Source organism: Amblyomma mixtum, chromosome 1 (assembly GCF_055824585.1).
Source record: "Amblyomma mixtum isolate Tamu chromosome 1, ASM5582458v1, whole genome shotgun sequence".
In the NCBI taxonomy this organism is placed as follows: domain Eukaryota; kingdom Metazoa; phylum Arthropoda; class Arachnida; order Ixodida; family Ixodidae; genus Amblyomma; species Amblyomma mixtum.
The window spans coordinates 220,678,853-220,705,746 of NC_143012.1; the positions used below are offsets into that span (position 1 = coordinate 220,678,853).

The 26,894-nt window shown below is 51.0% G+C and overlaps 1 protein-coding gene across 4 annotated transcripts in view; it reads right to left on the reverse strand.

Moving 5' to 3' along the window:
* Nucleotides 1–26,894, reverse strand: part of LOC149370972 (uncharacterized) — a 422,419-nt gene that overhangs the window by 14,375 nt on the left and 381,150 nt on the right. For all 4 annotated transcript variants that reach the window (XM_089564096.1, XM_089564109.1, XM_089564104.1 and 1 more), the window contains one exon: nt 10,694–10,809. In XM_089564096.1, the coding sequence (XP_089420222.1) occupies nt 10,694–10,809 (116 nt within the window). The remainder of the gene's footprint in view (nt 1–10,693; nt 10,810–26,894) is intronic.

A 26,894-nucleotide genomic window follows, 5' to 3' on the forward strand; every position in this document is an offset into this window, starting at 1 on the left:
GTCCGCCGAGGGGCGCCTCTATTATGCGTAGCCTTTCCACTGGCTCCACTAAGGACCTCATCATTTTGCTATTCTCGGGGGCAGTTCCCCGCTGGCCAAAAAAGAAGGAACGCGCGCTCGCTTGGAGCCCTGCTTGGAACCCTCCCGCTCAGTCGCCAGCGTCGTTGTGTAGCCAGAACAACTACGCCGCCGCCGCCGCAGCAGTAGCAGCAGAGCCAAGAATCGGCAGGGCAGGGCGAAGCGCGGCCGACCCAGCGCACGCACGCACGCACGCAAGTCAAGACGCATTCGGGCGGCGATTTGAAGCGGATTGTGCACTCCCCTTCTACCACGCCCCGCGCGCTGCTTTTGTGAAGCGGCCACTTCCGCCGACTTGTGCCGCTTTTTCTTCGCATTTCTGCGCGGTGTATTATTCTGCGTATAGCGGACGCCGTGCCTGAATGGACGCCGCCTGGCGGTCGGCTGGCCGGGCAGGCAGGCAGGCAGGCCGTTTGTGTTTGCCTGTCTGGCTCCGGCAAACACACGCTGCAAGGACGCGATCTGCCATTGTGAAAATAGTTTAGATTCTGCAGTCCCAAAAACTGCAAACCCTCCCGCCCTGCTACGTCGGGACAGCAGCGGGGAGGGACGCCTGCATCTATCTATCCCTCCCCTCTGCCTTGCCTTCCGAAAGGGTGACAACTGCCTCCTTCCTCCAGTTCATTGTAGTCGCTGTGGAACGGCAAGAAGCATGGATTCTCGGGAAGAAATGCACGAAGCGCGCAAAAGGAGGCTGCAGAATGGGTAGAAAGTTTGCTCGCTTTCGCTCTGTCTCTTTCTCCCTCTTTCATTCCCTCTCTCCCCGTCTAGAAGCGAGGGGAACGGGACCAGCAAAAAACGAAAGCAAAGCCACAGAGCCCCTGAACCGCAGAGTCCCCTGTCGGAGCCCAAGCATGGACTGCGGCGTCGCTTTGCCCGCAGTCGACCTTTGTGCGCTTCCGCGTCGCCGAGTTTGAAGCGAAGCAAGGACACGTACGGAGGGAAGGCCTCCTTTCTCGCCTTTGTAGTCCGGCTGGGAAGCAGTTTATTTGGTTCCATTCTTCGGCGCCGTCCGTGCCTTCGCCCGGTTTTGTGCGCGGGTGCGCGCTAGAGACCTTATTATGGAGTCCAGACTCCGCCGGTCCCCGCATGCAGCGCCGCCACGCGGCGGGCGCTTACACGCATTCGAGTGCTTGTAGCCGGCGTGTATTCTACGGCCAGCAGCGAATGTCGTAGTTTGGAATGATTCGACGCGTACAGAAAGTGCAGAGTTTGTCATCATTGCGTCAGCTGCCTGCCCTCCGGGAGTGTATAGCTTTCCGTCGCCAGCCTGTTGGATTGAGAACGACGCGAGAAGACGCCGGTGGCTGAGCCATCAAGCAGAACAAATACCGGCTCGCCCGAGAGCCACCGCGCTTGCATAACTCGCCGCCTTAACGCGACACGTGCGCGGATGAAACGCAATGCTTCAAAAACTACCCTCGAGGTTCTAATATTTTTTCCATGTTTTCAACAGACAGCGCCAGAGGCGGATTTGCTAGAGATGCGGGAGACACAGGCGAGAAATTTTTCAAGCGGAATAAACCATGCAAAACGATTTTTTTTTTTTTTTATGAAAGAACTCCAAGACATACGTGTTAAAATGGGGCTCCCTCCCCCAGGATAACCCATAAATCCGCCCCTGGACAACACTCGCTTGCATGTTTCGCCGACATCTGTGGATAGCTTCCGAAATTACCACGGGGACAGAGAAACGGAATGACTCTGCGAGGCCATTTGCTGAAACGGCCGCCTCTCGGCGCACTTTCTTCTCGGCAGTCTTGTGTCTATCCGCGGGCTAGTTTTCGGGGACGAAAGTGTTCCCTTGTCTGCGTGCGCTGCGCCGTGAATTTCGTCCGCCTTTTTATGTATATACATTTCTGTCCCTCGGACAGAGAAGCACGGCGCGTGTTATCATTACGACTCGAACATGAGCGGCGCGACGTCCGCGTAATGAAAATCGATGCCTAATGCGTGTAACTCGTCAAACAGAGCTGCAGCGAAGCGGTGTCCGTACCTCCCAGGTATTGGGAAACGGCCAATGAGTGTCCGGCCAGCGCGACAAGCAAGCTGGACACCGGCTCGCCCCGTAATAAGCATGTCTGGCAGCTGGGGGCGGCAGCCATTTTTAGCCACCATTCGAAGTTGTGGGCAGACCCCGAGTGTCTCCTAATTCTTGCGCTTGCTCGTTGCGGTCATGTCGCGACGCAGTTCTCGGCTAATGGGGGTCCAGCGCGACCTGCGACGACACCGCCACGTGGTGGTTACAACACACGCAAACGCACGTCGACTCGTGCGCCCTCTAAAAAGCAACAGCAGCGACGACTCTTGGTACCATAGGTGCCGACGTGGCTATCTTGGGCAACTTCGAACCATGCTCCCACCGTGCGTGCTTACGTCACATATTTTTAAAAGCGCGAAAGCATACTATAGTCGGATACAACTTAAGTCTGCAGTGAAGCTCCGCCCACATTCAGCCTCTGCGCACAGAATTCCTCCACGACAAAAAAGTAGTCCACTGCTTAAACGTTTCTTGTTACCTAAACAAGAAGCTTATCACAAGAAAAAGAATTATGAGCTTTATTATTTTGGTACGTGGATTGTTTGATATAGTCAAACATTAAAAAGCTGATTTCGTTCACAGTTGCTATTGGTCAGCGGAGTAATACAAGACGCCACGGACCGCGGCCCAGTGTTAGCAACTGCTGTTTTTTTAAGTTGTATCCTACTATAATGTGGAAGTATAGTTGGTCCGCCACAGGTTCAGTAGAAAAACGGCACAAGAGGACAAGATGTTGAGTCGTACCTGTCCTTGTTGTCTTACGCTGTCTGTCAGCTGAATCCACAGCCAATAAAACTATGACGAATGCCAGAAAACGGCGCAGTATCATACAGCTCTTTCATAATGCCCCCAGAACCAGAAACTGTGCTATCGCCGAAAGTAGCAGTAATAAAAACATTTATTGTTGCAAAAGGAAGAGTTAGGGAGTAGGGGGTGGGGGGATAGATAGATGCAGAGCTTCAGTGGTCGGTCTTCCCTATTCCAGGATCCCGTCAGCCTCCGCCGCTGCCTTGGCCCTCGTCACCAGCATAAGCTGTGTGCTCGGGTCGGAGTCGGCCAGGAAATCCTCCCACCGCTCTAGACTAGGGCTATTTATCCGAAAACATCACGCATAAGTCGTTACTCGAGCAGTGCACTCCTGAATTCCACATGACGCGCGCCATATAGACAAACTCTGCTACTCATATATGGCATTCTTAACTGCGGACTAGTGGACCACTTGACCAACGATCATTGTTCATCAACGGGACCAATAGCATGCGCTATACAGCGGAGACGTACTAATTTTGAAGCTTTAGTAGAGGTAGGACTATGGTACAGGCTTTTAGCATAGCGTAGACGTACTAGCCTAGACGTATAGCCACTGCGCATGCGCAGCCGGCATCCGGTAAATTTTTGCGCAACACTGACGGGACTTAGGCTTGTCTGCGTTTCTCACCGATAAGTCCCGTCTGCTTCGAGCAAAAATTTCCTAGCATTGCTCTCTGCTGTGCTAAGACTTTCAAATAGTGCAAGACGGCACTCCGGGGGCTCCTGCGCTTTTTTTATGCGTTTCTTGGCGCTTTCGAGTGCACAATTCAACGACTTGCGGGATCATTAAAGACGGCCGGACGACAGTTATTTCACCATACCCACGGTGAGGACGGAGCACGGATCTGTGCTTTGAAGAGGGTCGTCTTTTCCATTTCTACGTCTGCTTTCACTGATCGTCGTTCGCCGCTTCATTCCCCTTTTCTTACATACTCATGTTTTTTTTTTTTACTTGCCCTTTCCGCAGCGCCAGCGTTTCTGCGCACAAAGCCTCCGCGCAGGGAACTAATTATCCCCAACTGGGACAAGCGCATGGCGCCGTGATAAGTCGACGCAGTTCCGTCAAGGAGCCCTACACTCAGCGTGACGAGTTCCGTGCAGCATGTCAGAGGCTGGACCTGTGCGCACCTCCTCGAATCAAAGTATAGGCAGAGCGCTGCCTCAACGATCGTGTATCGCGTCACTCAAGCACGACAACCGCCGGCGCTCAGTTGGTAAAACAAAAACATCTAATGCCTCCTTCCTCAACAAACTAGTCATTAAAGCTTAATTTTCCTTCAATTTAAGCGTGTCTAACGTCACACAAACACTGCTGAAGTTTGGAAGTCGCCAACGATCTCTCCTTCAGCGAGGTCTCCGTACGAATCTACCTTCGGTAACACTGCACTTAACTAGTGACACGTATACAGAGCGGGCATCAGCCGTGTATAAAGGACGCGCCATTAAATTCTCGCGCACCGAAGAATTCTGAAGGGACCCTTGAAAAAACGAGCAGAAAAAGAGATAGAGCTCCAAAGTGAATCTTATGAAGACGCGGTGACGAACGGTCAAACCTTACATGCACATACGGGGGCCCGAAGCAAGGAGGCTGCTTTGATGTCCTGCTAACCATTTCTTCTGCGTTCACTCATTCGTTAAGGCCACCCGCAGTTCTTATGAGAGGCTTTTTTGTTGTTGTTGTTCTTCAACGTACTTTTCTGGCTCAAGAGCGCGTAATGAATACAGTGGTCGAAAGGTACTTCGAGCGTTAACTTGTAGCGTCTTGCTTGCTACTCGGCAGCTGGAGGGTTTAATATCCACGCGCTAACGCAGCTCTCCAAGCATGAGCAACTCTCGTACGAGCATAGAACGAAGGCGGCGTCGAGAAAGAAAGCCGTTGAGAAGCGCGGAAAGAAATGGTATACGCAGCGCCGGTTGCGGAACGCGTATACCATGTCGAGCAAAGATGGAAGGGGGGGGGGCATAACGACTTGAGCCAGCGAGGAAGTGTGCAGAAGTTCAGGTTGGTCACTCAATGCTGCCTAAGCTTCACGACTATGTCGAGTTCTAACTGCACTTTTTCATACCTTTTTTTTTTACCTTTCACTCGCATGGCGAAAAGAACAAGTTGTCCATTATTCATTAGCTCTAGTTTCTAATTAACAGCACGGTTGAGGTAGTCCGCCAGCCTCCTTTGTGTTACTGGACCAACTGTTGCAACGCCGAGCGCGTTTAAAGGAGAAAAAGAGACGGCTTTTCTAGTTTGTTTGTTTTTTTTTTATTTCAGTAATGTTTTTCAACAATTCGGTCGCTCAAAAAAGTTCACGATAGCCTAGCAGAAAAGCCACATTTCAACTTTCTTTTTTTTCCCCTCGCGCTACCATCACTGCAAGCTTCAACTCTCAAGCATTCTCGCGGTTCGTGGAAATCAGCGCCATTAATAAAATAAAATTTAAAGAAGATAATGAAAGCGACGGTGGCGCCACCAATCCTCAAACGAGTAACCAGACGCATGTCGCAACGTTAATGAATAGGAGTCTTTTGTTCCCAGGCCCTCTTATTCAGGCACGGTCTGGCTGCGCGTCCTTTTAAAGCCCGTTGAAATCTTTTGTGCTTACCGCTAATCAGTTTCGTGGAATGCTTTTAGAACCGGACTTCGCTGCGCAATGCGCAGTGCACCTTTTATGAACTCTGATTAACTCGCGCGTATTCGTGCAAAAGCACTGTGAGCTAAAAAAAAAAAGAAAGGAAATCATACTGGTCGGTGCGCCTAATTGCCGCAAGATCCGCACTGCCGCAAGATCCGAGTCTTTTATATTCTGCATACACTACAGCTGGACCTCGCTATTATCGAAGTTTAAAGGGTCTTGCGATTACTTCGTTATAGCCGTAGCTTCGTTATAGCCCGTGTTGACCGAGCTTCCGAAGGGGAGTCGTCATTACTTCGTTATATCCATTATTTAGTTATAAATCATTTCGCTATAACGCGGTTCGGCTCTTTACAGCCAAGTGGCAAGGGTGGCACCAAATGTCTTGAAAGCACGCCCTTTCTCGGCGTTTGCCTTTAAAAAAACAAAACAAAAAAACATGGCTTGTTGCAAGAGAAGCAGCAACTGGTTGACGTAGAAACAGTCCACCGCGTCGCCTGTATAGCCTTGGCATTTTCCATATCGCCTCCAGAATTCCAGCGAAAAAGACGGCGTTGCTATCCTTTGCCGATCTCGATTTCTTTTCGCACCCAGAGTAAAGTCAGAAGTATGTATACAGCGCTCGGTTATTGAAATATGAGCGCGAGAACACGAGGGGAACATGCGGAGGACGCATATACGCGTCTCGGCGAACGAAACTCGACGAAGGAAGCGCAAAAAAGCAAAGCCTGGGCAAGAATGCGAACGAATGCGCGGCAACGGCTCGATCTGTCATCTTTCTGCCTCGTGCCGCAGGTTCGAGCCGATATCGCGCGAGGAGTTCCTACCCGGACCGAGAAAGGAATATGCGGAGCGGGATGGCACAAGTCTGGGAAGGGCTAAGCAAATATCAATATCGTCTCTACGGACGCTTTTTTTTTTTTTTTCGCGGGTTTCGTTTTGAAGACGTTATCGGCAGGAGGGGTGGCAAGAAAGCGAGCCGCACAGAAAGGAACGGCGCTACAGCGAAGAAAGATAAAGTAAAATAATCTTAAAACGTGCAAGAAACGGGAGGCCTGTTTTGCACGCGCGTTCACGGATCACTATGGGACGGGCAACGTATATATCTGTACGCTAAGAGAGGTACGGAAAGGGGGGGGGGGGGGGGGGGGGGGGGGGGGAGGTACAACATATACGCATATGGATTTTCTCCGAGATACGCGCCTCCCTCGTCGTTTCCGACAATCGTCGTCTGCGAAGTCCGTTTCGAATATGCGCGCGAGTCGTCGTCTGCTCGCCATTCTGCTGCGGGACAGTCTTTTTCTTTTACATTTTCGACAGGCTGCTTTATTTTTTATTGTTACTTTCTGAGCTTGCGGGCCGCCTCTTCGCTTTCGATATGCCTCCGTCACCGCCGCTCGAAGTACTACATTTTGTATTTTTGTTAGTTTTTTATTTCCGTTTCTGGTTCCCATCTCGCGGTGACAGCGCCATATCTGAGATGGAGACGCTCTCCCTAGCTGTCTCTCGTCGGTTCCTCACGCAGCTGTTAGACGGTCGACTTCGGAGTCCCTGAATTCGTTTTGTTTTGCTTTTTCTTCTTTTCCTAAGCTCTTTTCCCGATAGGGCTGCGTCGATAGCTTCCTGCTGTCGACTCCTTGGCACGTTTTTCCTCCTCCTCTATCCGCCACGCTACGCTCCCTTTCCCCTCTCCCAACCGACTGCCTTCCCCTCGCGTCCTGTTCCTTAGCGAATGACAGCTATCACCACGACGGTTTGGTTTATTGGTTTGGTTTATTGGTGTTTAACGTCCCAAAGCAACTCAGGCTATGACGATTATAGTTTTCCACCTGAAGTCATTGTTTCTCATCCGCTCAAACAGATATTCTCTCTGATATGTGTAACCGCTTGCGTTAGACATTCTTCAGACGTGGTAAAGTTGAAAGAAAAAACCCCAAGACAGGACACAGGCAGAGCGCAACGTTCCCGGCCTCGTGCGTGTGTGGTTTTTCGTGCAATTTTACCATGTCTAAAGAATTACACCACCGACTAGCCCGACAATATACTCCGTTTAAATTTAGCCAACGGGACACATTTAACCAATGATAGAGGGAAATTAGAGGTACAGTCGATGCGCAAAGTCCCAAAAATATATATTTTTTAATTTATTGATACATCACACAACATGAGAAAAGCGACAACATGCAAAACCTGCAAAAACACAAAAAGTAACCTGGTACGACGAACTTTGCCGAGATTATGCCACGCCGCAGAGGTATACGGAGAACGAATAGCTGCCAGGCCCCGTAAATCCCTCAGCTCAAGTGTGTATACATGTTCTCATTGAATTTCAAAGCGGAGGGGGTTTTAGGGCGTGGTGTAAATATATCGGGTAAGTCCTTTTTTAACATGCGGTAATGTTGAGCGTTCGACTGCCAAGTGTTTCGGAGACCATACACATGCACGAGATAAGAGGCGACGTATATTATGTCCAGAATGTTCTGGGTCCTGCCCAACCTAGGTCACCTCTGATTTTCTTCCAGGCCCCGTCATGTATTGACAGTTTAGAAACGTTCCGGAGTACCGGACTACCTTACGGAGCGCTCCGATTTCACGCTCAGGGGGCTGCGAAGATTCGCAACTCACTTTCTTGAGGGCTTTCTATAGCAGAGTAAACGGGACGCGCAAGGACGTTTCAAAAAGGAATAATGTAAAAATAGAGAACAAGGCACGTCGCGTGCACCGGACCAGGTCGGAGTAATGCAGGATATGTCTGTACTGGACATATCCAGCGGTGAAAGGTTGAATAATAAACACCGAAGAAGAAAAAAAAAACCTGTACTGCAGAGTTCAAAGTGTCCCTTCGCTGGTATACAAGGATTCGCAACTCGCGACAGCCGCTTAGAAACTAATCAGAAAAATTGCGAACCCACAAATACGCAGATCTGGCACAAACGGGGAACATTTCCGAACCGCGAAGATACCATTGCGTGTGTGTGCGAGGAAAAAGATAAAGAAAAATAAAGGAGAAAGCAGTGAGGAAGTTTCCGGATTTACTTGGATCAGTGCGTTGTTTACATTTTTGATCGCAGGAAGTTGGTCTTTCGCTCCCTACATAAGCTTTCGCCCGCTTCCGTTCCGTTCCCATTTTTCTTTTATTTTATTAATATATTACTATTTTTTTAGCTTCCAGCTTGCTCCACGCCTCCGCGGTGTTGACAGTCGACGACGGAAGCGCTCCTGATCCTTATATCCTGTTCTCAACGCCGAAAAAAAAAAAAAGGAAGGAAAAGCGAAAGTACAAAAGACAGAGAGGGTGAAGACAGTGAGGATGAGGAGGAAAGGCCGTCGGAAGCAGGCAGCGCGGACTGTTTCGAGCGCAAGTTCTGAGCGGTGGCGGCGGTGCGCAGAAGTCGTTTTGGGCAACGCGGCGAAAGTTTAAAAAGAAGAGAAAAAAGAGAGAGGCCTTGTATCATAAATTTAAAATGGGCCGGAAACGGCACAGCGACGAACAAAAAAAAAAGAAAAGCAAAACATACGCAAAAACTAGTGCACAATCTCTCCGACTTATTCCCTCTCTCTTTCTCTCTCTCTCTCTCTCATTTTTGACAGACGGCGGCTTTTGCAGATGGAAAAAAAAAACTAAAACTTGAAAAGAAAGAGAAACGGAAGCAAAGAGGGGGAAACGCCCGCAGAGATGAACTCGCAGGATTGCCGGAATACTCTACACCGTCGCTGATTTCCCGCGCGCTTTTTCTCCTCTTCTTTTTCGAAACTGAAATGTACTCGGATTTTTTTTTCTTCCATCCTCTTCTTCTTCTCCATCATCTTTCCATCTTCTCGACCCCGTAGACTTGATGTATGCGTCTCCGCGGATGTCGGAATGAGTTAGGGAAGCGCTTGTCGATACCGCGGCTGAGCTAGATGACTCCCCCCCTCCCCTTCCCGCTTCTTCTTACCGGAGTGCCTTCAGAGCTTATGCCAGGCCTGAGCGCCGTTCAAGCAAGAAAAAAAAGTAAGAAAGGCTTGCCTCACGACATCTGCAGACTTAATTGCCTAATACTACATAAGCCACGTATACCCCGAGATTGCCGTAGACGTACCCTCAAGGCGGCACCGACCTGTCGCGCGTTATACAACTTTCGAAACGCTTTTAGAAGCGCCGCGTCGAATGGGTTTGACTTCGCAATCTCCGTTCGTAGAGGGCGCGTTTTGAAAGCCCGCTCAGGCTGCGTACACTGAGCCGCTTGTTGAACAGCAGTCCGGGGCACAAATACTGTTCTTGCATATAAAAACTGCTCAGTTCAACCCTTTATTTTTTTTAATGTCCACATGCTGCAGCTATGTTCTGACTACGGCACTTGTGATTACGAAAGAAATCAATAATCTGTAAATCATTTAGAATGGGTAAAAACGAGCACGAGCGCCGCGTGTTGGGGTACGCGCTATTGTGCGGCAATATAGGGAGCAAAAGCGGCGGCAAATGAGCGATTAATCAGGCGGGCCGCGAATTGTGACACAATTCGCAATGACCTCTGGCAGAAAATGAGCGTTAAAAATTATGAATGGCCATGTTCCCAGCCATTATTTTCTTGCTATTTTTCCTTTTCTTTGTATACATTTGGGCCGGAACGATCCCATTCGTTCTGGTTGAACACGTGTCCATGAAAGGTGATTGTGCAGAAACTGCAAAAAACACGCGCGCACAAGATGACCTCGTTTGCAGGACTCTCAGAGCAAGGTCACCGTCTGGTTTAAGCGAAGGTCATCGAATTGTCGCGATCAAACAAAGAAACAAAAAAAAAACAGTGACAACTCTGGCGCATTAATGCGCGGTAATATGTTGGTAACTAGCTAATAGCTATGACTGATGGTAGTAGTTATCCCAGAGTCCTGCGATCCACCTATATCCCATGCTGCATAACACGAAGTCGTGACCTATAACCATGTTGGTTGCGCTGCCGCCGGACATTCCGCTGCTGACAGATCAACAGACAGCAGACGGAGCCAGACTGTGATTACCATATTAAGGACTCTAGCAGGGAGTCCACGTATAGGAGAACCGGCGCCAAAGCATTACGCTTTCCTGTAGGAGACGCTGCATCGCAGCAAGTGATCCGCAGCAAAGCACGATCATCTAGAAAACGTGAGTACTCACCGCTCGCGCCACTTCGGAGGCGAGGGACTTGAAAGCCCTGCTGGAATGGTCGACCAAGTCGGGGGAGTAGCGGCGGTTGGTGACTCTAAAGGTGCCCTCCACGGCCCAGCTGCCGGCTGCAAGAGACAATACGTACGAAGGGTTTAGGAATACGGCACCGAACGCAATACGAATAAAAGAATCAAGAAAAAAAAGAGAGAGGGAGACCGTACAAACGCATCCATATGAGCAAGTGGGAAAAGGAAGCTAAGCTCTGCGAGTGTTGCGGGAAAAATTCTGACAGAATAAAGGTGGAATGAGTTTGCTTTTTTTTTGTTTCATGCGAATGCTTGCGCGCACGTCTCCGACGTTACCCGAAGTGGCCGGCCCCGCAGAACGCTGTGCCTTTACTAGTTGGTGAAAGTGGCAAGCGAGTGCATGCGAAGGAGAGAGGGTTAAGGGGAATAACGTGAGTTAAGCTACTAGGGGTGTGCGAATATTCGAAATTTTCGAATATAATTCGAATATTATATTTTTAGTATTCGTATTCGATTCGAAATCCAAGTATTCGTGTTGCTTAGAATATTCGACACGACGCGAATATTCGTATCTAGCCGAATAGTCTATTGCGAGCACCGGCGTTCATTTCGGTCCGCAAGTCCTATCGACAGAGACATAACAACATGGCGGCGCCCAGAGCAATGCGTATAGTGAATAGCAATGCGTAACGTTGGGCCATGCAGTATAGCTGACTGCACTGGTTAGCTTCTTTGTGGCTATACCTGCGAAGCTGGTATAGTAAGAGCTATGCACGAAATACCTCGCAATACGAGCCATTTCAGTGCCAATTGAGAGGGCATTTTCTGTGGCTGGAGAAGTCGTTTCAACTAGAAGGCAACTACTTCTGCCTGACCATGTGGAGCAGCCGGTTTTCCTTCGCGACAACCTTTTATGTTCATCCCAGCAACGCGCTTTTGTGCTTATGGCAAGCTAGCCTTGATCAATGCTGTGTACTAGCCATCTTCTCTGGTATTTTCACTCTTCTAAGAACAATGTTCGAGACTTTGATACTTTTTGTGCAGCCACACACACCTTTTGTGCTCATTTCATCACTGATAGTTGAACTGTGATGTTCTTGGGCGCTCAAGTAAATGTTTTGCAGTGGCTAAATGCGTCTGTCCTTGATTATTCGATATTCGATTCGATATTCGAACCCAAGTATTCGTATTCGATTCGTATTCGAAAAATTTGATATTCGCACACCCCTACTATTAATGTAGCTAGCGTTACACTTGCGCAAAGTAGCGCAGGGAGGCATGACGCACCTAATAAATAACAATTTATATACAACGAACTCGGCCGCCGCGGTGGCTCAGTGGTTACGGCGCTCGGCTGCTGGCCCGAAAGACGCGGGTTCGAACCCGGCCGCGGCGGCCGAATTTCGATGGAGGCGAAATTCTAGAGGCCCGTGTACTGTGCGATGTCAGTGCACGTTAAAGAACCCCAGGTGGTCGAAATTTCCGGAGCCCTTCACTACGGCGTCCCTCACAGCCTGAGTTGCTTTGGGACGTTAAACCCCAATAAACCAAACCAAACATCGAACTCGCGTTACACACACACACACACACACACACACACACACACACACACACACACACACACACACACACACACACACACACACACACACACACACACACACACACACACACACACACACACACACACACACACACACACATCAACGGAGAATATTACTGAATATGTTATCGCTTAAAGATCATTGATTAGAAAAGCAGAAGAAAAAACAACCACATTCCGCCGGTGGGAACCGAACCCACGAACTCCGAATATATATATATATATATATAATCACACGTCCACGTGTAGGAAGTCGGGCTATTGGCGCGTGACCATTTGGGAAAGGCGCGAAGGACAGGACAGCAGACACACACAAAACACTAGCGCTGAGTACAAACTGGTACTTTGTTTACACAAGCCCCCCTCCCTCACTCAGGATTAGAGACACTGTGCAACAATTCACTTTGCGCGAGTGCTCGGAAACGCGAGGCCTTTCGCTTTTAAGCGAATAAAGATGAGGGAAAAGAAAACACAAACGCGAAACGAGGTTACGAAAAAAGGGGGAACTGACTCTAGGCGCACAAAAAGAAAAAGAAACGAAACAAGTTCCAGACACGTAATGAACTCCCTCGCTTTATTTCGAAAGCACTACTTCCGACTGTTCGGACGACTGCGACTTACGCGATTTATTGAAACCCTAGCGTGGTTCAGCAAGTGCATCTGCTGTCAGCTTCTTTCTGGTTCTGTCCTAATTGGGAAGTCAGGAAGAAAAACAAACAAAGCAAAGCGGGAGCATGAGTAATCTGGGACGAGTCGAACCTCGAACTCTATATATATATATATATATATATATATGTGTGTGTGTGTGTGTGTGTGTGTGTGTGTGTGTGTGTGTGTGTGTGTGTGTGTGTGTGTGTGTGTGTGTGTGTGTGTGTGTGTGTGTGTGTGTGTGTGTGTGTGTGTGTGTGTGTGTGTGTGTGTGTGTGTGTGTGTGTGTGTGTGTACGGTGGCGCGAAAGATAAAAAAAGGATAATAAAAACAAAGTATAACAACGTGTGGGCGTGCACAGCCTCTCCGTGTTTCGGGCGGGGAATCGGATCCGCGGAGCAGATTCGAGATTTAGCTGCAAGGCTAAAGAGGAATGCATTCGGAAGGAAAAGGGAGGCACGCAGGCCGACCGGGAGGACCGAATTTTCGAATGCAAATGCTCGCGGGGCTCAATACGGATTATGGACGGTAATCTCGCTTTTAATGAGGCGGCTACCGGACTGTCCACCGGCCGCCCAAAGACGCGTATGGCGGGCAGGCGCTCTACTTGTACCGGGTGTGGCATGTAGCAAGCGCGATCTGAGGCCGCTGCGCTTTTCTGCGACATTAAAAAAACCCTCGAACTAAACGCGCGCACTCGCTTTTTTTTATTGTTTCTTCTCTGGCGTTTGATTTGAATCGTTCGACTTACTCTGCAGTAAGCGCTGGATGAACGAATCTCTTACTCGGCAGGAAAGGGGCCAATTAGGCAAAACGCGGAAGTGAAGCGCTAGTTTTTCCTTTCCCTCTTCAAGTCTTCAAGGGCAGAAGGTATTTCTGGCCGCATGATTAGACGGGCGCGCGACGTTCACCTTGTGATTTTCATTTGAAACTGCGGTCGTGTGTGCGTGTGTGTCCGAAGGAAGGAAGGAAGGAGGGAGGGAGGGAGGGAGGGAGGGAAGGAAGGAAGGAAGGAAGGAAGGGAGGGAGGGAGGGAGGGAGGGAGGGAGGGAGGGAGGCGGGAGGGAAGGAAGGAAGGAAGGAAGGAAGGAAGGAAGGAAGGAAGGGAGGAAGGAAGGGAGGGAGGGAGGGAGGGAGGGAAGGAAGGGAGGGAGGAAGGAAGGAAGGAAGGAAGGAAGGGAGGGAGGGAGGAAGGAAGGAAGGAAGGAAGGAAGGAAGGAAGGAAGGAAGGAAGCAAGGAAGGAAGGAAGGAAGGAAGGAAGGAAGGAAGGAAGGAAGGAAGGAAGCTTACTCTCTAATGAAAACGACTAAGCTGATGTATCTGATTTACCCTTCTTTAAGAAAATAAAGCGCGCTACAGATCACTTCATTCCGAGTAGATTATGTCTAAAGTGATCACCTTCAAATCGCGCCAGACTAAACTCACACCTACTGTAAGGCGCAGTAGAGGCATCCTCTGCTCTCCCCGTCCGTCGATGCGGGGTAAACACTGCGTACGGCACTGTTTTATCAGAACGTAATGAACGAACTCCCCCAAATCCGCCTAAATGTTTCGTGCAACGCGGCTCTGAAACCTCACTCAGAGGAAGGCCGAGATTAAAAGTTAATGCGCAGGCTTGCTATTCAATCATATTCCCTCGCATCGGGTTGACGTCCTTGGTTTTCTCCTGCCGCTTTTACATTCCCCATTTCCTTACCTCCAGTAGAGGGTAGCGAACCGCAGCACTGTTCTAGTTCCTTGCCTCACTCCCTCCTCCTCTCTCCCTTAGCACTCCCCTCCTGAAGTTAAAACCAATGCCCAGAGAGAAATGGGGGAAAGAAGGGAAAGGGGAAGGGCCTGCTTTGAGTTCCATTCTCGTGACGTCCGATATTACGTATACACTAAAAGAGAGAATTCGAGTAACCCTGTCGAGTACCAGTAACGTGCACGGAGGCCGAGCAGCCACGGGATTCGAACCTGCGGACCTCGTCCTCCGCAGCATAAAGCGTGGCCCGACACAAACCGTTAACAAGTACGCGAAGCCTGCATCTACACTTTGGCGCTGCAGCGTCTCCACTGGCTTTATCCACTGGCTATAAAGACGCGTCTGGCGCTCACATCGGCCTGTAAGAGCACTAAGAAAGCGCGTGTTTCAACAGTGCCTAAATATCGAGTCTGCCGCAGTGTATGCGGTAGAAACGTGCTTGCAATCCCTTATCTTCTCTTCCTTTTCTTCATATATTCTACCTGTAATCATCGCAGCATCCTCGAAAGTTGATACAGCAAGGCGAGCAGTTCCGGAACCTTTCCTCTCAGCCAACTAAAGGGCGTGCAGGACAGCGAACATAGGTCGACGCCTGTCCGGATTATCCCTTTCAACTAGAAAAAAAAAAGAAGTCATAAATGGATATATAAAAATAGAGAGAACTCGTTGGGAGCGCAGCAGATGCGCTACGTGTCGCCCGTATTATTAATGGCCATCGCAGCAGCGTCCCTGTCATGAGGCACAAATGTTCATTACCGTGAGGAATGGACCCGCGGGCGGCGGCTCGCCCGTCGCTCGATGCGCAGCTGGTATCGCCTCCGTAGGCGATGGAAAGTGCGTTACACGTGCAGTATAGTAGCCGGCGTGACAAATGTGCTCGGAAACCGCTTAAGCTCGACCGCCTCCGCCGCTGTATCTGCGTCGTACGGGACGTTGTTCTGCGCTGGTGCGTATAAGGTCCGGCGCCGGCAGGACATATATATATATATATATATATATATATATATATATATATATATATATATATATATAGAGGGTGCACTATACAGGTTGCGATCGCAGACAAATTACCTGCACCCGCGAGACGTCGGCGAGAGCGCGACTTGAAACTCAGCCAGTCCCGACCCCGTCTCGATTATCACCAGTTATTTTGCACCCGCAGGAAAGATGTGATTACATCGCGTGATTCTGAAATGACCGGCTATGGCTGCACTATACAATACAGCTCCTGCCGACTGCAGTACAGTAGGATGCTACTCAAGAAAGAAGCGGCTTTTCCCCGTCAAAGGACCCACTTCCAGCCAATGGCGTCGGCTGATTCTCATGAGCCCGCTAGCGTGACAATGCAGGCAGTGGCAGACGGAAGGGGATTGTCCACTCCCTTCATGGTCCGGGATAGTTGCCTCCCTGCACTGCAGGTGCAAGAGAATCGGCCGACGCCATTGGCTGGAAGGGGATCTTTTGACGGGGAAAAACCGCCTTTTCTTGAGTTGTAGTTTTCTTCAGTGAGTTGACGGGGAAAAGCCGCTTGGTTCTTGAGTTGTATCCGACTAAGTAGACCTTCGTTACAAAGAATGCCGGCGAGGGAAAGCGCGCGGGATTTGAAAGCAGTAAGGCGATAGAGAGCCAATCCGTATACAACCAAAACTCTACGCACACATTCTGTTTTGTTACGCCTCTGGCACTATACAAGAGTAAGACGCCTATTTAGGTCACAGAACATAGCTGTACACGAGTCCCGCTAGGAGTCCATATAGACGTAGACGGAAGAAGTCAAAGAAGAATAAGCGCCAAACCTAGCCGTTACTTCGGCCGATCGTTCCAGCTTAGGTCAACGAACTAAGGAGCATATATTGTTTCGCGAGGACACCGCGAACTCAATATTTTGCTCCGTTCAGTTCACGCGGACTTCGAGTGTCAGCAACTTATCTGCCACAAGACGCTATACAGCGAAATGTCGGACCACGTTTAGCTGCGTGAGGTGTCTACACATCAAGCGAGATTACCGCAAAATTCGAAATTTCCCAACACGACCGGCTCGGCGACAGTCCGTGAACAAGCAAAGCGGCCTAAGAACTTTTGGGAACCACCGCACAAACACGCACGACGGCGCTCCCCTTCTCACCTGAGCGCCCGCCGCTGCCGTGGAAGTCAACCGGGAGGGTCAGTGCCTGTTGCGCCGATCGGTCATCGATTACGCCGGCGAGAACGAGTTATTAAATAAGTAAAGCACCGACGAGCTCAAAACGGCCGACTGCGCGAAGCAAGGGCTAGGCTTATAGCTGGTTCGCGCCCCGAAACACGCTGCGACTAATGCACACAGATATATAGATAGGGCCGCGCCGGAGGGGACGGAACGAGTACAAATTATTTATAACGCGAGCAGGGAAAACGTTCTCCGAGACCCAGGGGCGCGCAACAGCGGGGAAGAAATCAAGAAAAAACGACATCGATATTGCACGAGCGCCAGCAGCAGCAGCAGCAGACACATGCGGGACAGAGATGCTGCGGCGCGGCGAAAGAGAGGAGGGCCGCTCTGTTCCTCGATAGCGTTCTCGATGCGTTCCATCGAATCATAAATCACCGCTGACCTCAGCTCCCGCCATCCCCCCATCGCCGCTTGAAGCTGCAGCCCCCTCCTCATCCGCCCTTGGGCATTCCACGTTGAGTAGCAGCACGCTGGTGTGTGAAAGAGGGGGTTGGTGGTGAATCGGCGAGGGTGAAGAAGACCAAGAAGAGCATCGGGCATCGTATAGCCGTCGCCGGTTGCTGCTCGTTACATGCCCGTACTCGTGTTACGGGCTACACGTAAGGGGGCGCGCGAGTCGGGGTATGTACAGTATATACGAGCGCCTAGCTACAGCTACTCCCAGCTTCCTCCATACGTACGTTCTTCGGCGCCACAGCCGGTAGTTATGCAGGCAGCGCACAAGGCAGGGAGGGGGGAGGGGTGAAGGGGGGGTAGCCGAAAAAGGGAGGGGGTGCCCCCGGACTCGCCCTGTTCGTATATGTGTTACGTACGTGCCGCTTGCACGGCGCATTAACTCGCGCGCGCGCGCGCTCGCTGTCTTTTCTGTGGTTCTTGTTTCGTCTCTCCGAACACGTTTTCGCATGCAATGAGCGCTGCAGCGCTGAAGCGGACCCCACGTCGCTCGCTCGTTCTCTCTCCGGTGAGCCAATGGCTTCTGCCCGATGCTCAACCGTGCGTGAATTAGCGGCAGCAAAAAGCGCGAGGACGGAGAATAAATAAAAAAAAAGAATCTGCTCTGCGCGCGTCGACTTGTGTAGCTCGGGCCAGCGTTCATTATTTTTGGGGACGGCCGGAAGACCGGTCAGCTACTACACCGAAAGCAAGGAACGAGGGTGGTTGAGAGGTGCCGCGAAGAGAGTAAGGAGAAAGGGGGGGTTGAGGTGGGACCAATCTATGGGCGATTATACTTTGTCATGCGGCGCTCTGCCCTGACCCCCCCCCCCCTTCCATCTCCTCTTCCTCCGTTCTTTCTCCGGGGATGCCGGGCATACCGGTTAATGGATCTCTCGCTGCGCGCCAGCGAAGAGTCTGTCGCTGCGTGCTTACTTCCTTGCGAGCTTATATGCTGCGATGCTTCGCCGTGCCCTGCCTCCGTGTCCGCTGGTATTTCATTACGCCCCCGTGGACAAAGACAATTGTTTTCTTCCCTTTTGAGCGAGCCCTCTCTCCCTCCAGAATCAAAGAAGCGGGCGCCTGTTCTGTGCCGACGTTTTGCCGACGTTTTGCCGACATTTATTTGCAGACATGTTATTGTATGCGAAGCTCTTTGTGTGGCTACTGAGAAAGAATGCAATGAGAAATAAGGGCCTCCAAAATGCTATTGTATTTAAGACAAGGAGGTTGGGGTGGAGGTGACTAAGAGTGGATGGTAAAGCTGGGGACGAGGGTATCTATCACGAAGAGCCAGCAGTGCTGGAGTTCAGAAGTGTGTGGTCTGTGCGCAAGCACACAGGGAGGATAGCTAGGTGGAGCGGGACACTATTTATGGCCCCCCAGATAACATACCCGATAGGGGAAGCGCCCGGGTCATATATTGCGTTCGCGTGGGTGCTTTATCGCGACCAGCAGTCATAACCACAAATTTTTCGGCGGCCCACTCTTCCCACTCTCTGTCGAAAAGTGAAAAAGCAAAGCAAAGAACACTCCGAAGCAGGCGCTGTAAGATTTGCGAAGAAAACATCTACAAAAGCAAAGCGCTTCTTTCTGTCTAGACGCGGCAAGAGCCTCTCCAGTGAACTCAGAAGTTCCTACTCGTTCCTGGCGCAGGTGGGCAAAGAACACACACGAGATGAACTTCCTGGCCAGTATAGGTGTCAAGACTCCGCAGATGAGGCCTATGTGCTCATTTTTCGCGCGCCCAACGTCCCGCCCACCACCAGCGAGCCGCAGATCATTCCTTTTCAATCTCTGCGCCCGAGAAACCTCCTCAGCTTCCCTCTCCAGATGACCGAAATGCGAAATGGCTGTGCCGTATCTTTCTCGGGTTCTACAGAGCCGAAAGCGTTATAGATTAAAGCCTTTTTCTTCCCCGTCTATTGCGCAACTCGGGTCTCCTTCGGCGGGAGGAAAAGAAACGCGCGCGCAAAAAGAATATTAATAACCTTCCCAGCGGCAGTCGGTCGGTTGGCCAGCTGCGAACGCTTTGATTTATGGCGCAGAGACGTGTCTTCGTTACAAGCACTCGGTGCGAACGGGGCGGTCGACTTTACAGGGGTTCCGAGTGCCCGGTACAGTTTTTGAACAGCCTCCCCCCTTTTTATCGGCCGCTGGTCTAAAGAGCGCGGCAGCGTCTCGTCTGTCTCTTTCTTTTAGACAACCACATCGCAGCCGGCATGGAACGCCCCATCCCTTGAAGCTATTCTTTCTCTATCTGTTTTAACCGATCCCTTTTCACGCGCCAGAGATGAAAAAGCGTTTTCTTCGCCACGACGGACGAGGAGGATGGAAAGACAGGCAAGATCGAGCGCGGAGATCGGTCGGAGGTTACGGAGCGGCAAAACTTTTCGCCACGTTCCGTGTTGTATAACGAGCGATTGCCGGCACTCCTCCGTCCTCCGACTGTCACCGCGCGGCGCTAGACAGCTATAGTATAGCTATAGCGGCGCCGCGATTGGCACAGATAAGAAAGAAGGCGGTGCGGGGGGAAGGGTCGAAACAAAAAATAAATTTCGTTACCTGGGTCTTCTTCTCTTCGGGGAGATAAAGAACGAAGACGAATAGGGAGACGACGAAGCGAGAAGTCGCGAAGTCTCCGAAGACGTGGCTGCCTTACTTTTATCTAAGCTATTTCCTCCCCTTTTATTTCTCTCGCCGTTCATAGCCGCGGAAGTCGCACAGGTAGATATTGCGAGTCACACCGAGCGTTCTCGATACGAGAAGCCAGAGTAAGAGGAAGAGGAGGAAAAAAAAATAAGAGAGAAAATCGACTCCACAAAAGTCGAGAGCAACGCGGGGACTGCACGGAGATGAGAAATGGCGCTCGCTGCTCACAGCCAGCCCCTTCCTCGACCCCTTGTACCACTGCGAGGTGAAGAAGGATGAAACGGAAATTACTTCGTCAAAGACGCGAGCTGGCTCCCGCGCGCGCTTTCTCCTTGTGGCCGTACTCATATACTGCTATACACCGCTACCACTGTACGCCGGCGCACCGCGTCGTTCTCATCTCGGCAGCCATTCCTTTTTCGTCGCCTCCCTCCTTTCGGAGCGCCGGTTCAGCCGTGGTGCGACGATGATGAAGGGAGAGTCTTTCGGGGCGATTTTCTTTCCCCCACTTCCTCCGTCTCTTCCCGTTCCTCCTCTTCCTTTCTCCCTCTCTCCTTTTCCTCGTAAGCTCTAGGTGTCGGAAAGGAAGGGAGGAAGTTGGGAGGAGAGAGGAGCGGGGGCTTTGGATTTATATATAGAAGCCAACGCGTCGTGGGCTGTGCGCGCGGCCAAGAGTTATCGGAAAGTGCCGCTGCCTGCTATGGCAGACACAGTGCCCCCCCACCCCCTCTTCTCCCTCTGCATCCAGCCGCGGGTGACAAATGGCGGCTCGGTTGACCGCGTTGAAGGGACCCTGCGCATCAGGGGGATGACGAGGCTTCTTCGCTACCGTCGCGAAAACGCGCAGCTTTTCGGAAACAGAGGGGGGGAGCTTGGAGTGGATGAGAAAGAAGGGAAAGAAAGACGGGGGGGGGGGGGGGGGGGGGTGACAGAGGCGGAAGGTAGCGCTTTAAGGGCGCTTTGTGTTTCAGCAGCGTCGCTGCGGAGAACGAGCCGCGACGAACATCCGTCAGTCTCGCCGCGCCGGTGACGACGTGCCGGAATTTGTGCGGCCGAGGCGGGCGTATGGATGCTGAGCGAACGAGAAAACGTGTGGCTCGAGCGAGAAGCCAGACGAAGTGTTAACACCGCCGCGGAGTGAGTGGGGCCGAGACGAGTTCGCGAGGAAAAGAAAAAAAAAATGAAAGAGAAAAACCTTCTCGGGAGGGAACGGGAAGAAGAAGCTGGTTGTTTATATATACGTGGCTTTCGGAATCGGCGTTAAGTTGCGAACGCTGACTCGACATCCTTCGAAGGAGGACTTGGGAACATTTTCGCTTCATTCTCGGACTCCCAGCGAAGTAGGGAGCACGTAAAGAAAGCGCGATGGCGGGTTGGCGCACTTCTCCGCGTAACAGTATTAGTATCGAACAGCTGGTGGTATACGCTACTGCTGCACGGCGGAAACTCTGAAAGAGAGATGGGCCGACCATAGCCGCCGTGATCAGACGCCGCGTCATCAAGATTTGTGCGTATAGCTCGAAAATAAAAAAAGCCTCCCCCCTCACACATACACACACACAAGACAAAAAAAGACAAGCGCGCAATAAATTCCTGCCGCGAGGTTCGGGGCATTGATGGTCTCCCTTTAGCTCTATCAAGACAGCGTGCAGCCTTCTTTGGGAACAAGAGATCAAAGCTACGTCAGTAGGAAGGCTAGCGCCATTTGCCGCGGCTTTTCTCAAAGCAACACGGTTTCTGATGACTCGACCATTTCCGGCACTTACTAAGGAGTGTAGTCAGGTCCGTATATCGGCTACACCGGGAGCTTATCATAGCTTGGATATGATCATACAGAGGATGAGGAACTCACTGGCTTTGACACGCATTTGCCGCTGTTTCTCCCCGCCTATCAAGTTCTCTTCAATGCGAAGATACGGAGACAATACACAGTACAAAACAATGCGACGCGGTGTCTCCCTATCCGGAGCTATGAGCCCAAAAGCGACACAAACGCCTTATTTATGGCAGCAGCAGCTGTAATAGAGTGGAGCGCACATTTCGCTCCAGGGCTCGGAACGAGCTATGACTGCCGCCCTCTCAGCCTTTTCTATATGGAGAGTGCGTGTGTGTACCTGCAAGCGAAATAGAAACAGTAACATTTGTACAAGCGGACGAAGCAGTAGCGATAAATGTGTGATCAAAGCCAAGCACTACGCCGATACGGCCGACAAAGTACAGATTACGCCCCTGGAGGGTCCTCTCGAGACGTGATATATATATAACAACCACAGCCATCGCCAACCTGCCGAAAGAGGAAGAGCGAGTGAGACGGTGAGGATTAAACGAGAGTGTCCTCGATAATCCGCTGACGCAGTACCGGATTATGTACGGGATTTAGTCGGGCGACTACGCTTTTGCGTCTCACGCTTGTGGCGACGGTCCCCTTCCTAACAGCCCGCGGACCTTTGCTCTTTCTGGTGCTGTCCGGTCGTTTCGATGTGATACACATCCAGCTCCTCCCCATTCCTTGGCCCTCCAAGCTTCTTCCCGCCCGGTGATACGCCGGACGATAAGCAAAACGGACACGGCTGATGCTGCCACAGGGCCGAGAGTGTACGTTCTTACAAGCTCCACTGGATCTTCTTCGCTGTATCTCGCTGTAGCTGTGGAAGGATGGTGCCCTGTAACGCGACGTAGCGGCTTTTTTTTTTTTATGTGTGGCAGGAAGAAAGTCACTATTTGTTTTTCCTGCAGACTGCTGCTGCTGCTGGTATCTTTCCTTGCATTTCAGTTTCTACGAAACGAAAACGAGTGAGTGACCCCGCGTACTTGTACTGCCCTTTTAACTAAAACCAGCAGTACCAGTTCAGTTGCAGTCAGGCTTACTGTAGGTGTAACGAAGTGGTAGTGCGGGCCAGTTGGTTTGACCTAGACATAGTGTAACAGAGTGGTATTAAGGGCCAGTTAGTTTGACTTATACCTAGTGTAACAGAGGGGTAGTAAGGGCCATTTGGTTTGACTTATACATGATGTAAGAGAGTGGCAGTGCGGTCCAGTTAGTTTGTCTTATACATAGCGTAACAGAGCGGTAGTAAGGCCTAGTTGGTTTGTCTTATACATGATGGAACCAATGAGAACACAGGAGCACCACTGGAAGGACGGCACAAGGTGCAGTGCCATCCTGCGGTCTCTTTCCATTGGTGTTCCGTGTTTTCTCGCTGGTTTCGCTATATTTGTACGCTACTGTACGTTCGGGCGCGCCGTCTCCGATTCTAACAAGTTGGTCGATCTTTGGCGTGTGCCGACTACTAGTGCGATCACTCTTCTCTGTACGCACCTTCCCCCTCTCCCTTCCCTGCCACCCCTCATCCGCTTCTCATGCATAAGAAATCCCACAGTTCATCAGCGCGACCAAAGTCCTCAGCTCGAGTGTCCGAATCCAGTGTCCGGCGAGAAGTTTAGAGAGCCCTCGATGCGTATTTTTTCCCCCTTTATACCTCTCTTTCTTCCTTTCCCTCTGCCTTTCTTATCTGTTTTCCCGAAATTGGACTCCGGCGGCGTTCCCACTCGTACACGGGGTCCGTCCGCCCCCCTCAGTCCACTGATTACGGAAGCAGCAGAGACCGGTGGCGGCTTCATTTCGCGCTCATTACATTCCCTCAGAGACCGGCGACGGCCCGTTTACTTGCCTTCCTTTTTTTCTTAACTTTTCTTCCTTCGCTCTGGGTTTCGAGAAACGCGCGATTCGGCTCGTGTGTACGCGTTAAAAACAAAAATCGAAAGTAAATGCGCGCGCTGAAGCTATACACGCGCGATTATTACGCGAACGACAGAGGGACAGAGAGTCTCCGAAAAGGAAAGAATAACAAAAGAATAACAGAGAAAAGGAAGGAATAACAAAAAAGCGCGAGCGCTCACACACGCGAAAATGAGAAAGCTCGAAACCTATATGCGTAGAAAAAAAAAAAGCGAGGATATATAGAAAGAAGATTGCCGCAGTTCTTTCGGACTTCAAAGTAAATCCGTGGAAGCGAGAAGAACAAAAAGAAAGAAACCGCAGGGAAGATGAGGGAGACTCAAGAAACTCCCGTTTATTTTTTTTTTTTTTTCTTACACAGAGGCTGTTCCCACACCGCAGCACTGGTGGTCTTCTCAGGTCTCGTCGCCTCCGAGCGCGCACGCGCGAAGTGAAATGAAGACACGACGGAGATGACTCGACAGAGAGAGCCGGGTGAGCGGGCGACGGGGTGCCGAGCAATTCCACCCAGCAGGCGAGGCAGGCCTTTCCTGTGTGCGCTCCACGTATACAGACGCGCCCGCCTCTGCCCGCCCACCCACAACAGTTCCGCCGCGCAATCCGACAATTCTGCGCGGTGCTGCGCTATTATTGCGCCTAATTTATTCTTTTTCCTTCTCTCTTTCTCGCCACCCAGTCTGTGCCACTACTGCGCTGCGCCACAGGACTGAGTTCTTAATTCGTCCTTGAAATTGTGCCGCTTCGAAGAAACAGGGAGGTATGGAAGTTGGACAACTCGTCGAAAGAAAGCGAAGGCTGGCTCGATATAATAGCCGCGGTTTTCTTCTCACACGCTTAGGTGCACAGGCTCCTCTTGCTTTCCATCAAGCAAATTATTATTATCACTATTTTCTTAGGCGCGCGCGCAAATCGGGCTGAGCTGCAAAATGGACGGAATAGAAAAGAAGCACTAAGACTTCCCGCCGCGTGAAGCAGAAACAATATCTCAAGAAAGAAAGAAAAGTCATCCGTTCTACAACAACACCGCCTTGCGGTTTTCAAAGGTGCCCTACACCAACAGGGAATTTTCCTCCAATCGCGCCGACAACTTCACTCTGGCCTCCTTGAGTGTCGCTCTTTCTTCTCTTCGGCGTTATTTTCTTATTCAGTCCCGTCGCGTTCCTTATTCATTGTGTCCTAAAGCCGGCTTCGATGATTACAGAGGGAGCCGCCGTGCACGACTTCATCACAACTTCCACGGCCCTGTCCAAGGCACACGGGTGTCGCCCGCGCGCTGCCTGTTATTAGGAGGCCGCGGCGTTTGCCAGTCGCCCGGGCCGGCCCATAGGTGTCGCCACACGTCCGCGCCCTCCAGAGGAAGCACCCTCGGAAGGGCCGAGGCGGCGGGCACGAAAAGAATTACAAGCTGCATATGCGGCGTCCCTGAAATCGCACATACACCCACAAACACTACCGGCACTGAATTGGTTTATATGTTTTATACCGCAGGGAGCCGTCGGCGGAAAAACACTCACCGCTACTGGGTGGCACAGGGGCGCATTGCGATAGATATACGCACCTTTCACTGCAATGCGAAAAAAAATGGATCATAGAAAAAGAAGGCGGGCGGTTGTCGACTTCCGGCGAAACCGTATGTTTGTACGCTCCCGAAAAAAAAAAAACAATTTAGTGGCGTGGGCGGGGGTGACTTCGCTCCAGAGCCCGTGGCGCCGTAAAGCGATAAAGCGAGAGCACAACGTGCTATGCATCCGCGCGCTCGGCCCGCCAATTCCGTCTTGATGACTCTGTTGTCGTCGCAGGTAGGCAACAGCGCGGTGGTAGGTTGATTGAGATGTTTCTCGGTAGGGCGGTGTTTGCGCTTCAGGATGGCATGGGGGCGGCAGATATGGGAGAACGTAAAAACTACGGGGTCTCTGCGCGAGCCGTTTCTTCTGCGTGCCAGGTGTAGTACAATTTCCGGTGTCGCCATCGGCGGGCCGCATAACATGTACACACAGAGGAACCCGGCGCCGTCAGGGTCCGCTGCTCCTTCGCCCAGGTGCAGCAATGCGACTCGGTAAGGCGGGGTGGGTTGGTGACGGCTGGATGTCCGGAATAGCGAACCCACCGCAAGCACCCGTAGATAACGGCTCAGACTTTAGTCGCTGCAGCTCTGCGACCCGCCTCGATGCGTTCCGATATGACGCACACACGCGTTCGCCCAGGACGTCAAAGCGTTCTTCTTTTGTGTTTTTTTGTTCTAAAGCGGAATTCTGCTTCTATGACTCGGAGCGGAAGTCACCGAAGGATAGGAGAAGCGTTGTCAGCCATCTCTGAATACATCTTTTGAGTTAGGCACGAAATGAAGATGAATGAACGAGGTTTGTCAGTTCCCGCCGAGATTGGTATCCGCATACTAAGGATGTTCCAAAAGGGAAACAGCTGCAGCACGGACAGTTGCGCGTACAGCTACGGGCAAGGTAACAGCCGCTATATGGAGTTCGGTGTAACACACTTGAACGGACACAGAGATATGAAAGGGTACAAAGACAAACGTTACGAAAGATGACCCTGACTACCACAGACTGTTTAATGGAAACGCCTCATACAATTGAGAAAAAAGTTTGGTCACTGAACGCAACGTAAAGTCACTTTTTTTTTTTTTTACGAACAAGAAAAGAAAAACGCCGTTGTGCAGAGCTAAAACCTTTGAACTTGCTGCTTTTCAAGTACAATGTTTCAAGCACGCCGCGATGGCTGAGTGCCCTTTGGCGTTCGATTGCTGGTCACCAGCGTATTTCAATGGAGGCGAAATACACAAAAAAAAACGCCCGAATGCTGTGCGGTGTTAGCGGCATTGAAGAGTCGCCCAGGTGGGCGCCTGATACCTCCAGCGTATCTCATAGCCCGAGTGTCGCTTCGGGACGTTAAACCGCACAACTGGAATTTGCAGTTTTAAGCGTGCAATGTCATACAGGCAAAGATACACGGCACTAATTAAGGGGAATTGCCAGTACAAGATCTCTACCAGCGAATTCCGAACAATTGTAAGCAACGCAGTTAACAAAGCTCGGTGCAGAAATGCGCCACACCAATCGTCCCTTCTCGGGACCGCACCCTTGGTGCTGCTCGATCGACGATGAGCCACGCAGTGGGCTATGGGAAAACGCTTCGCTG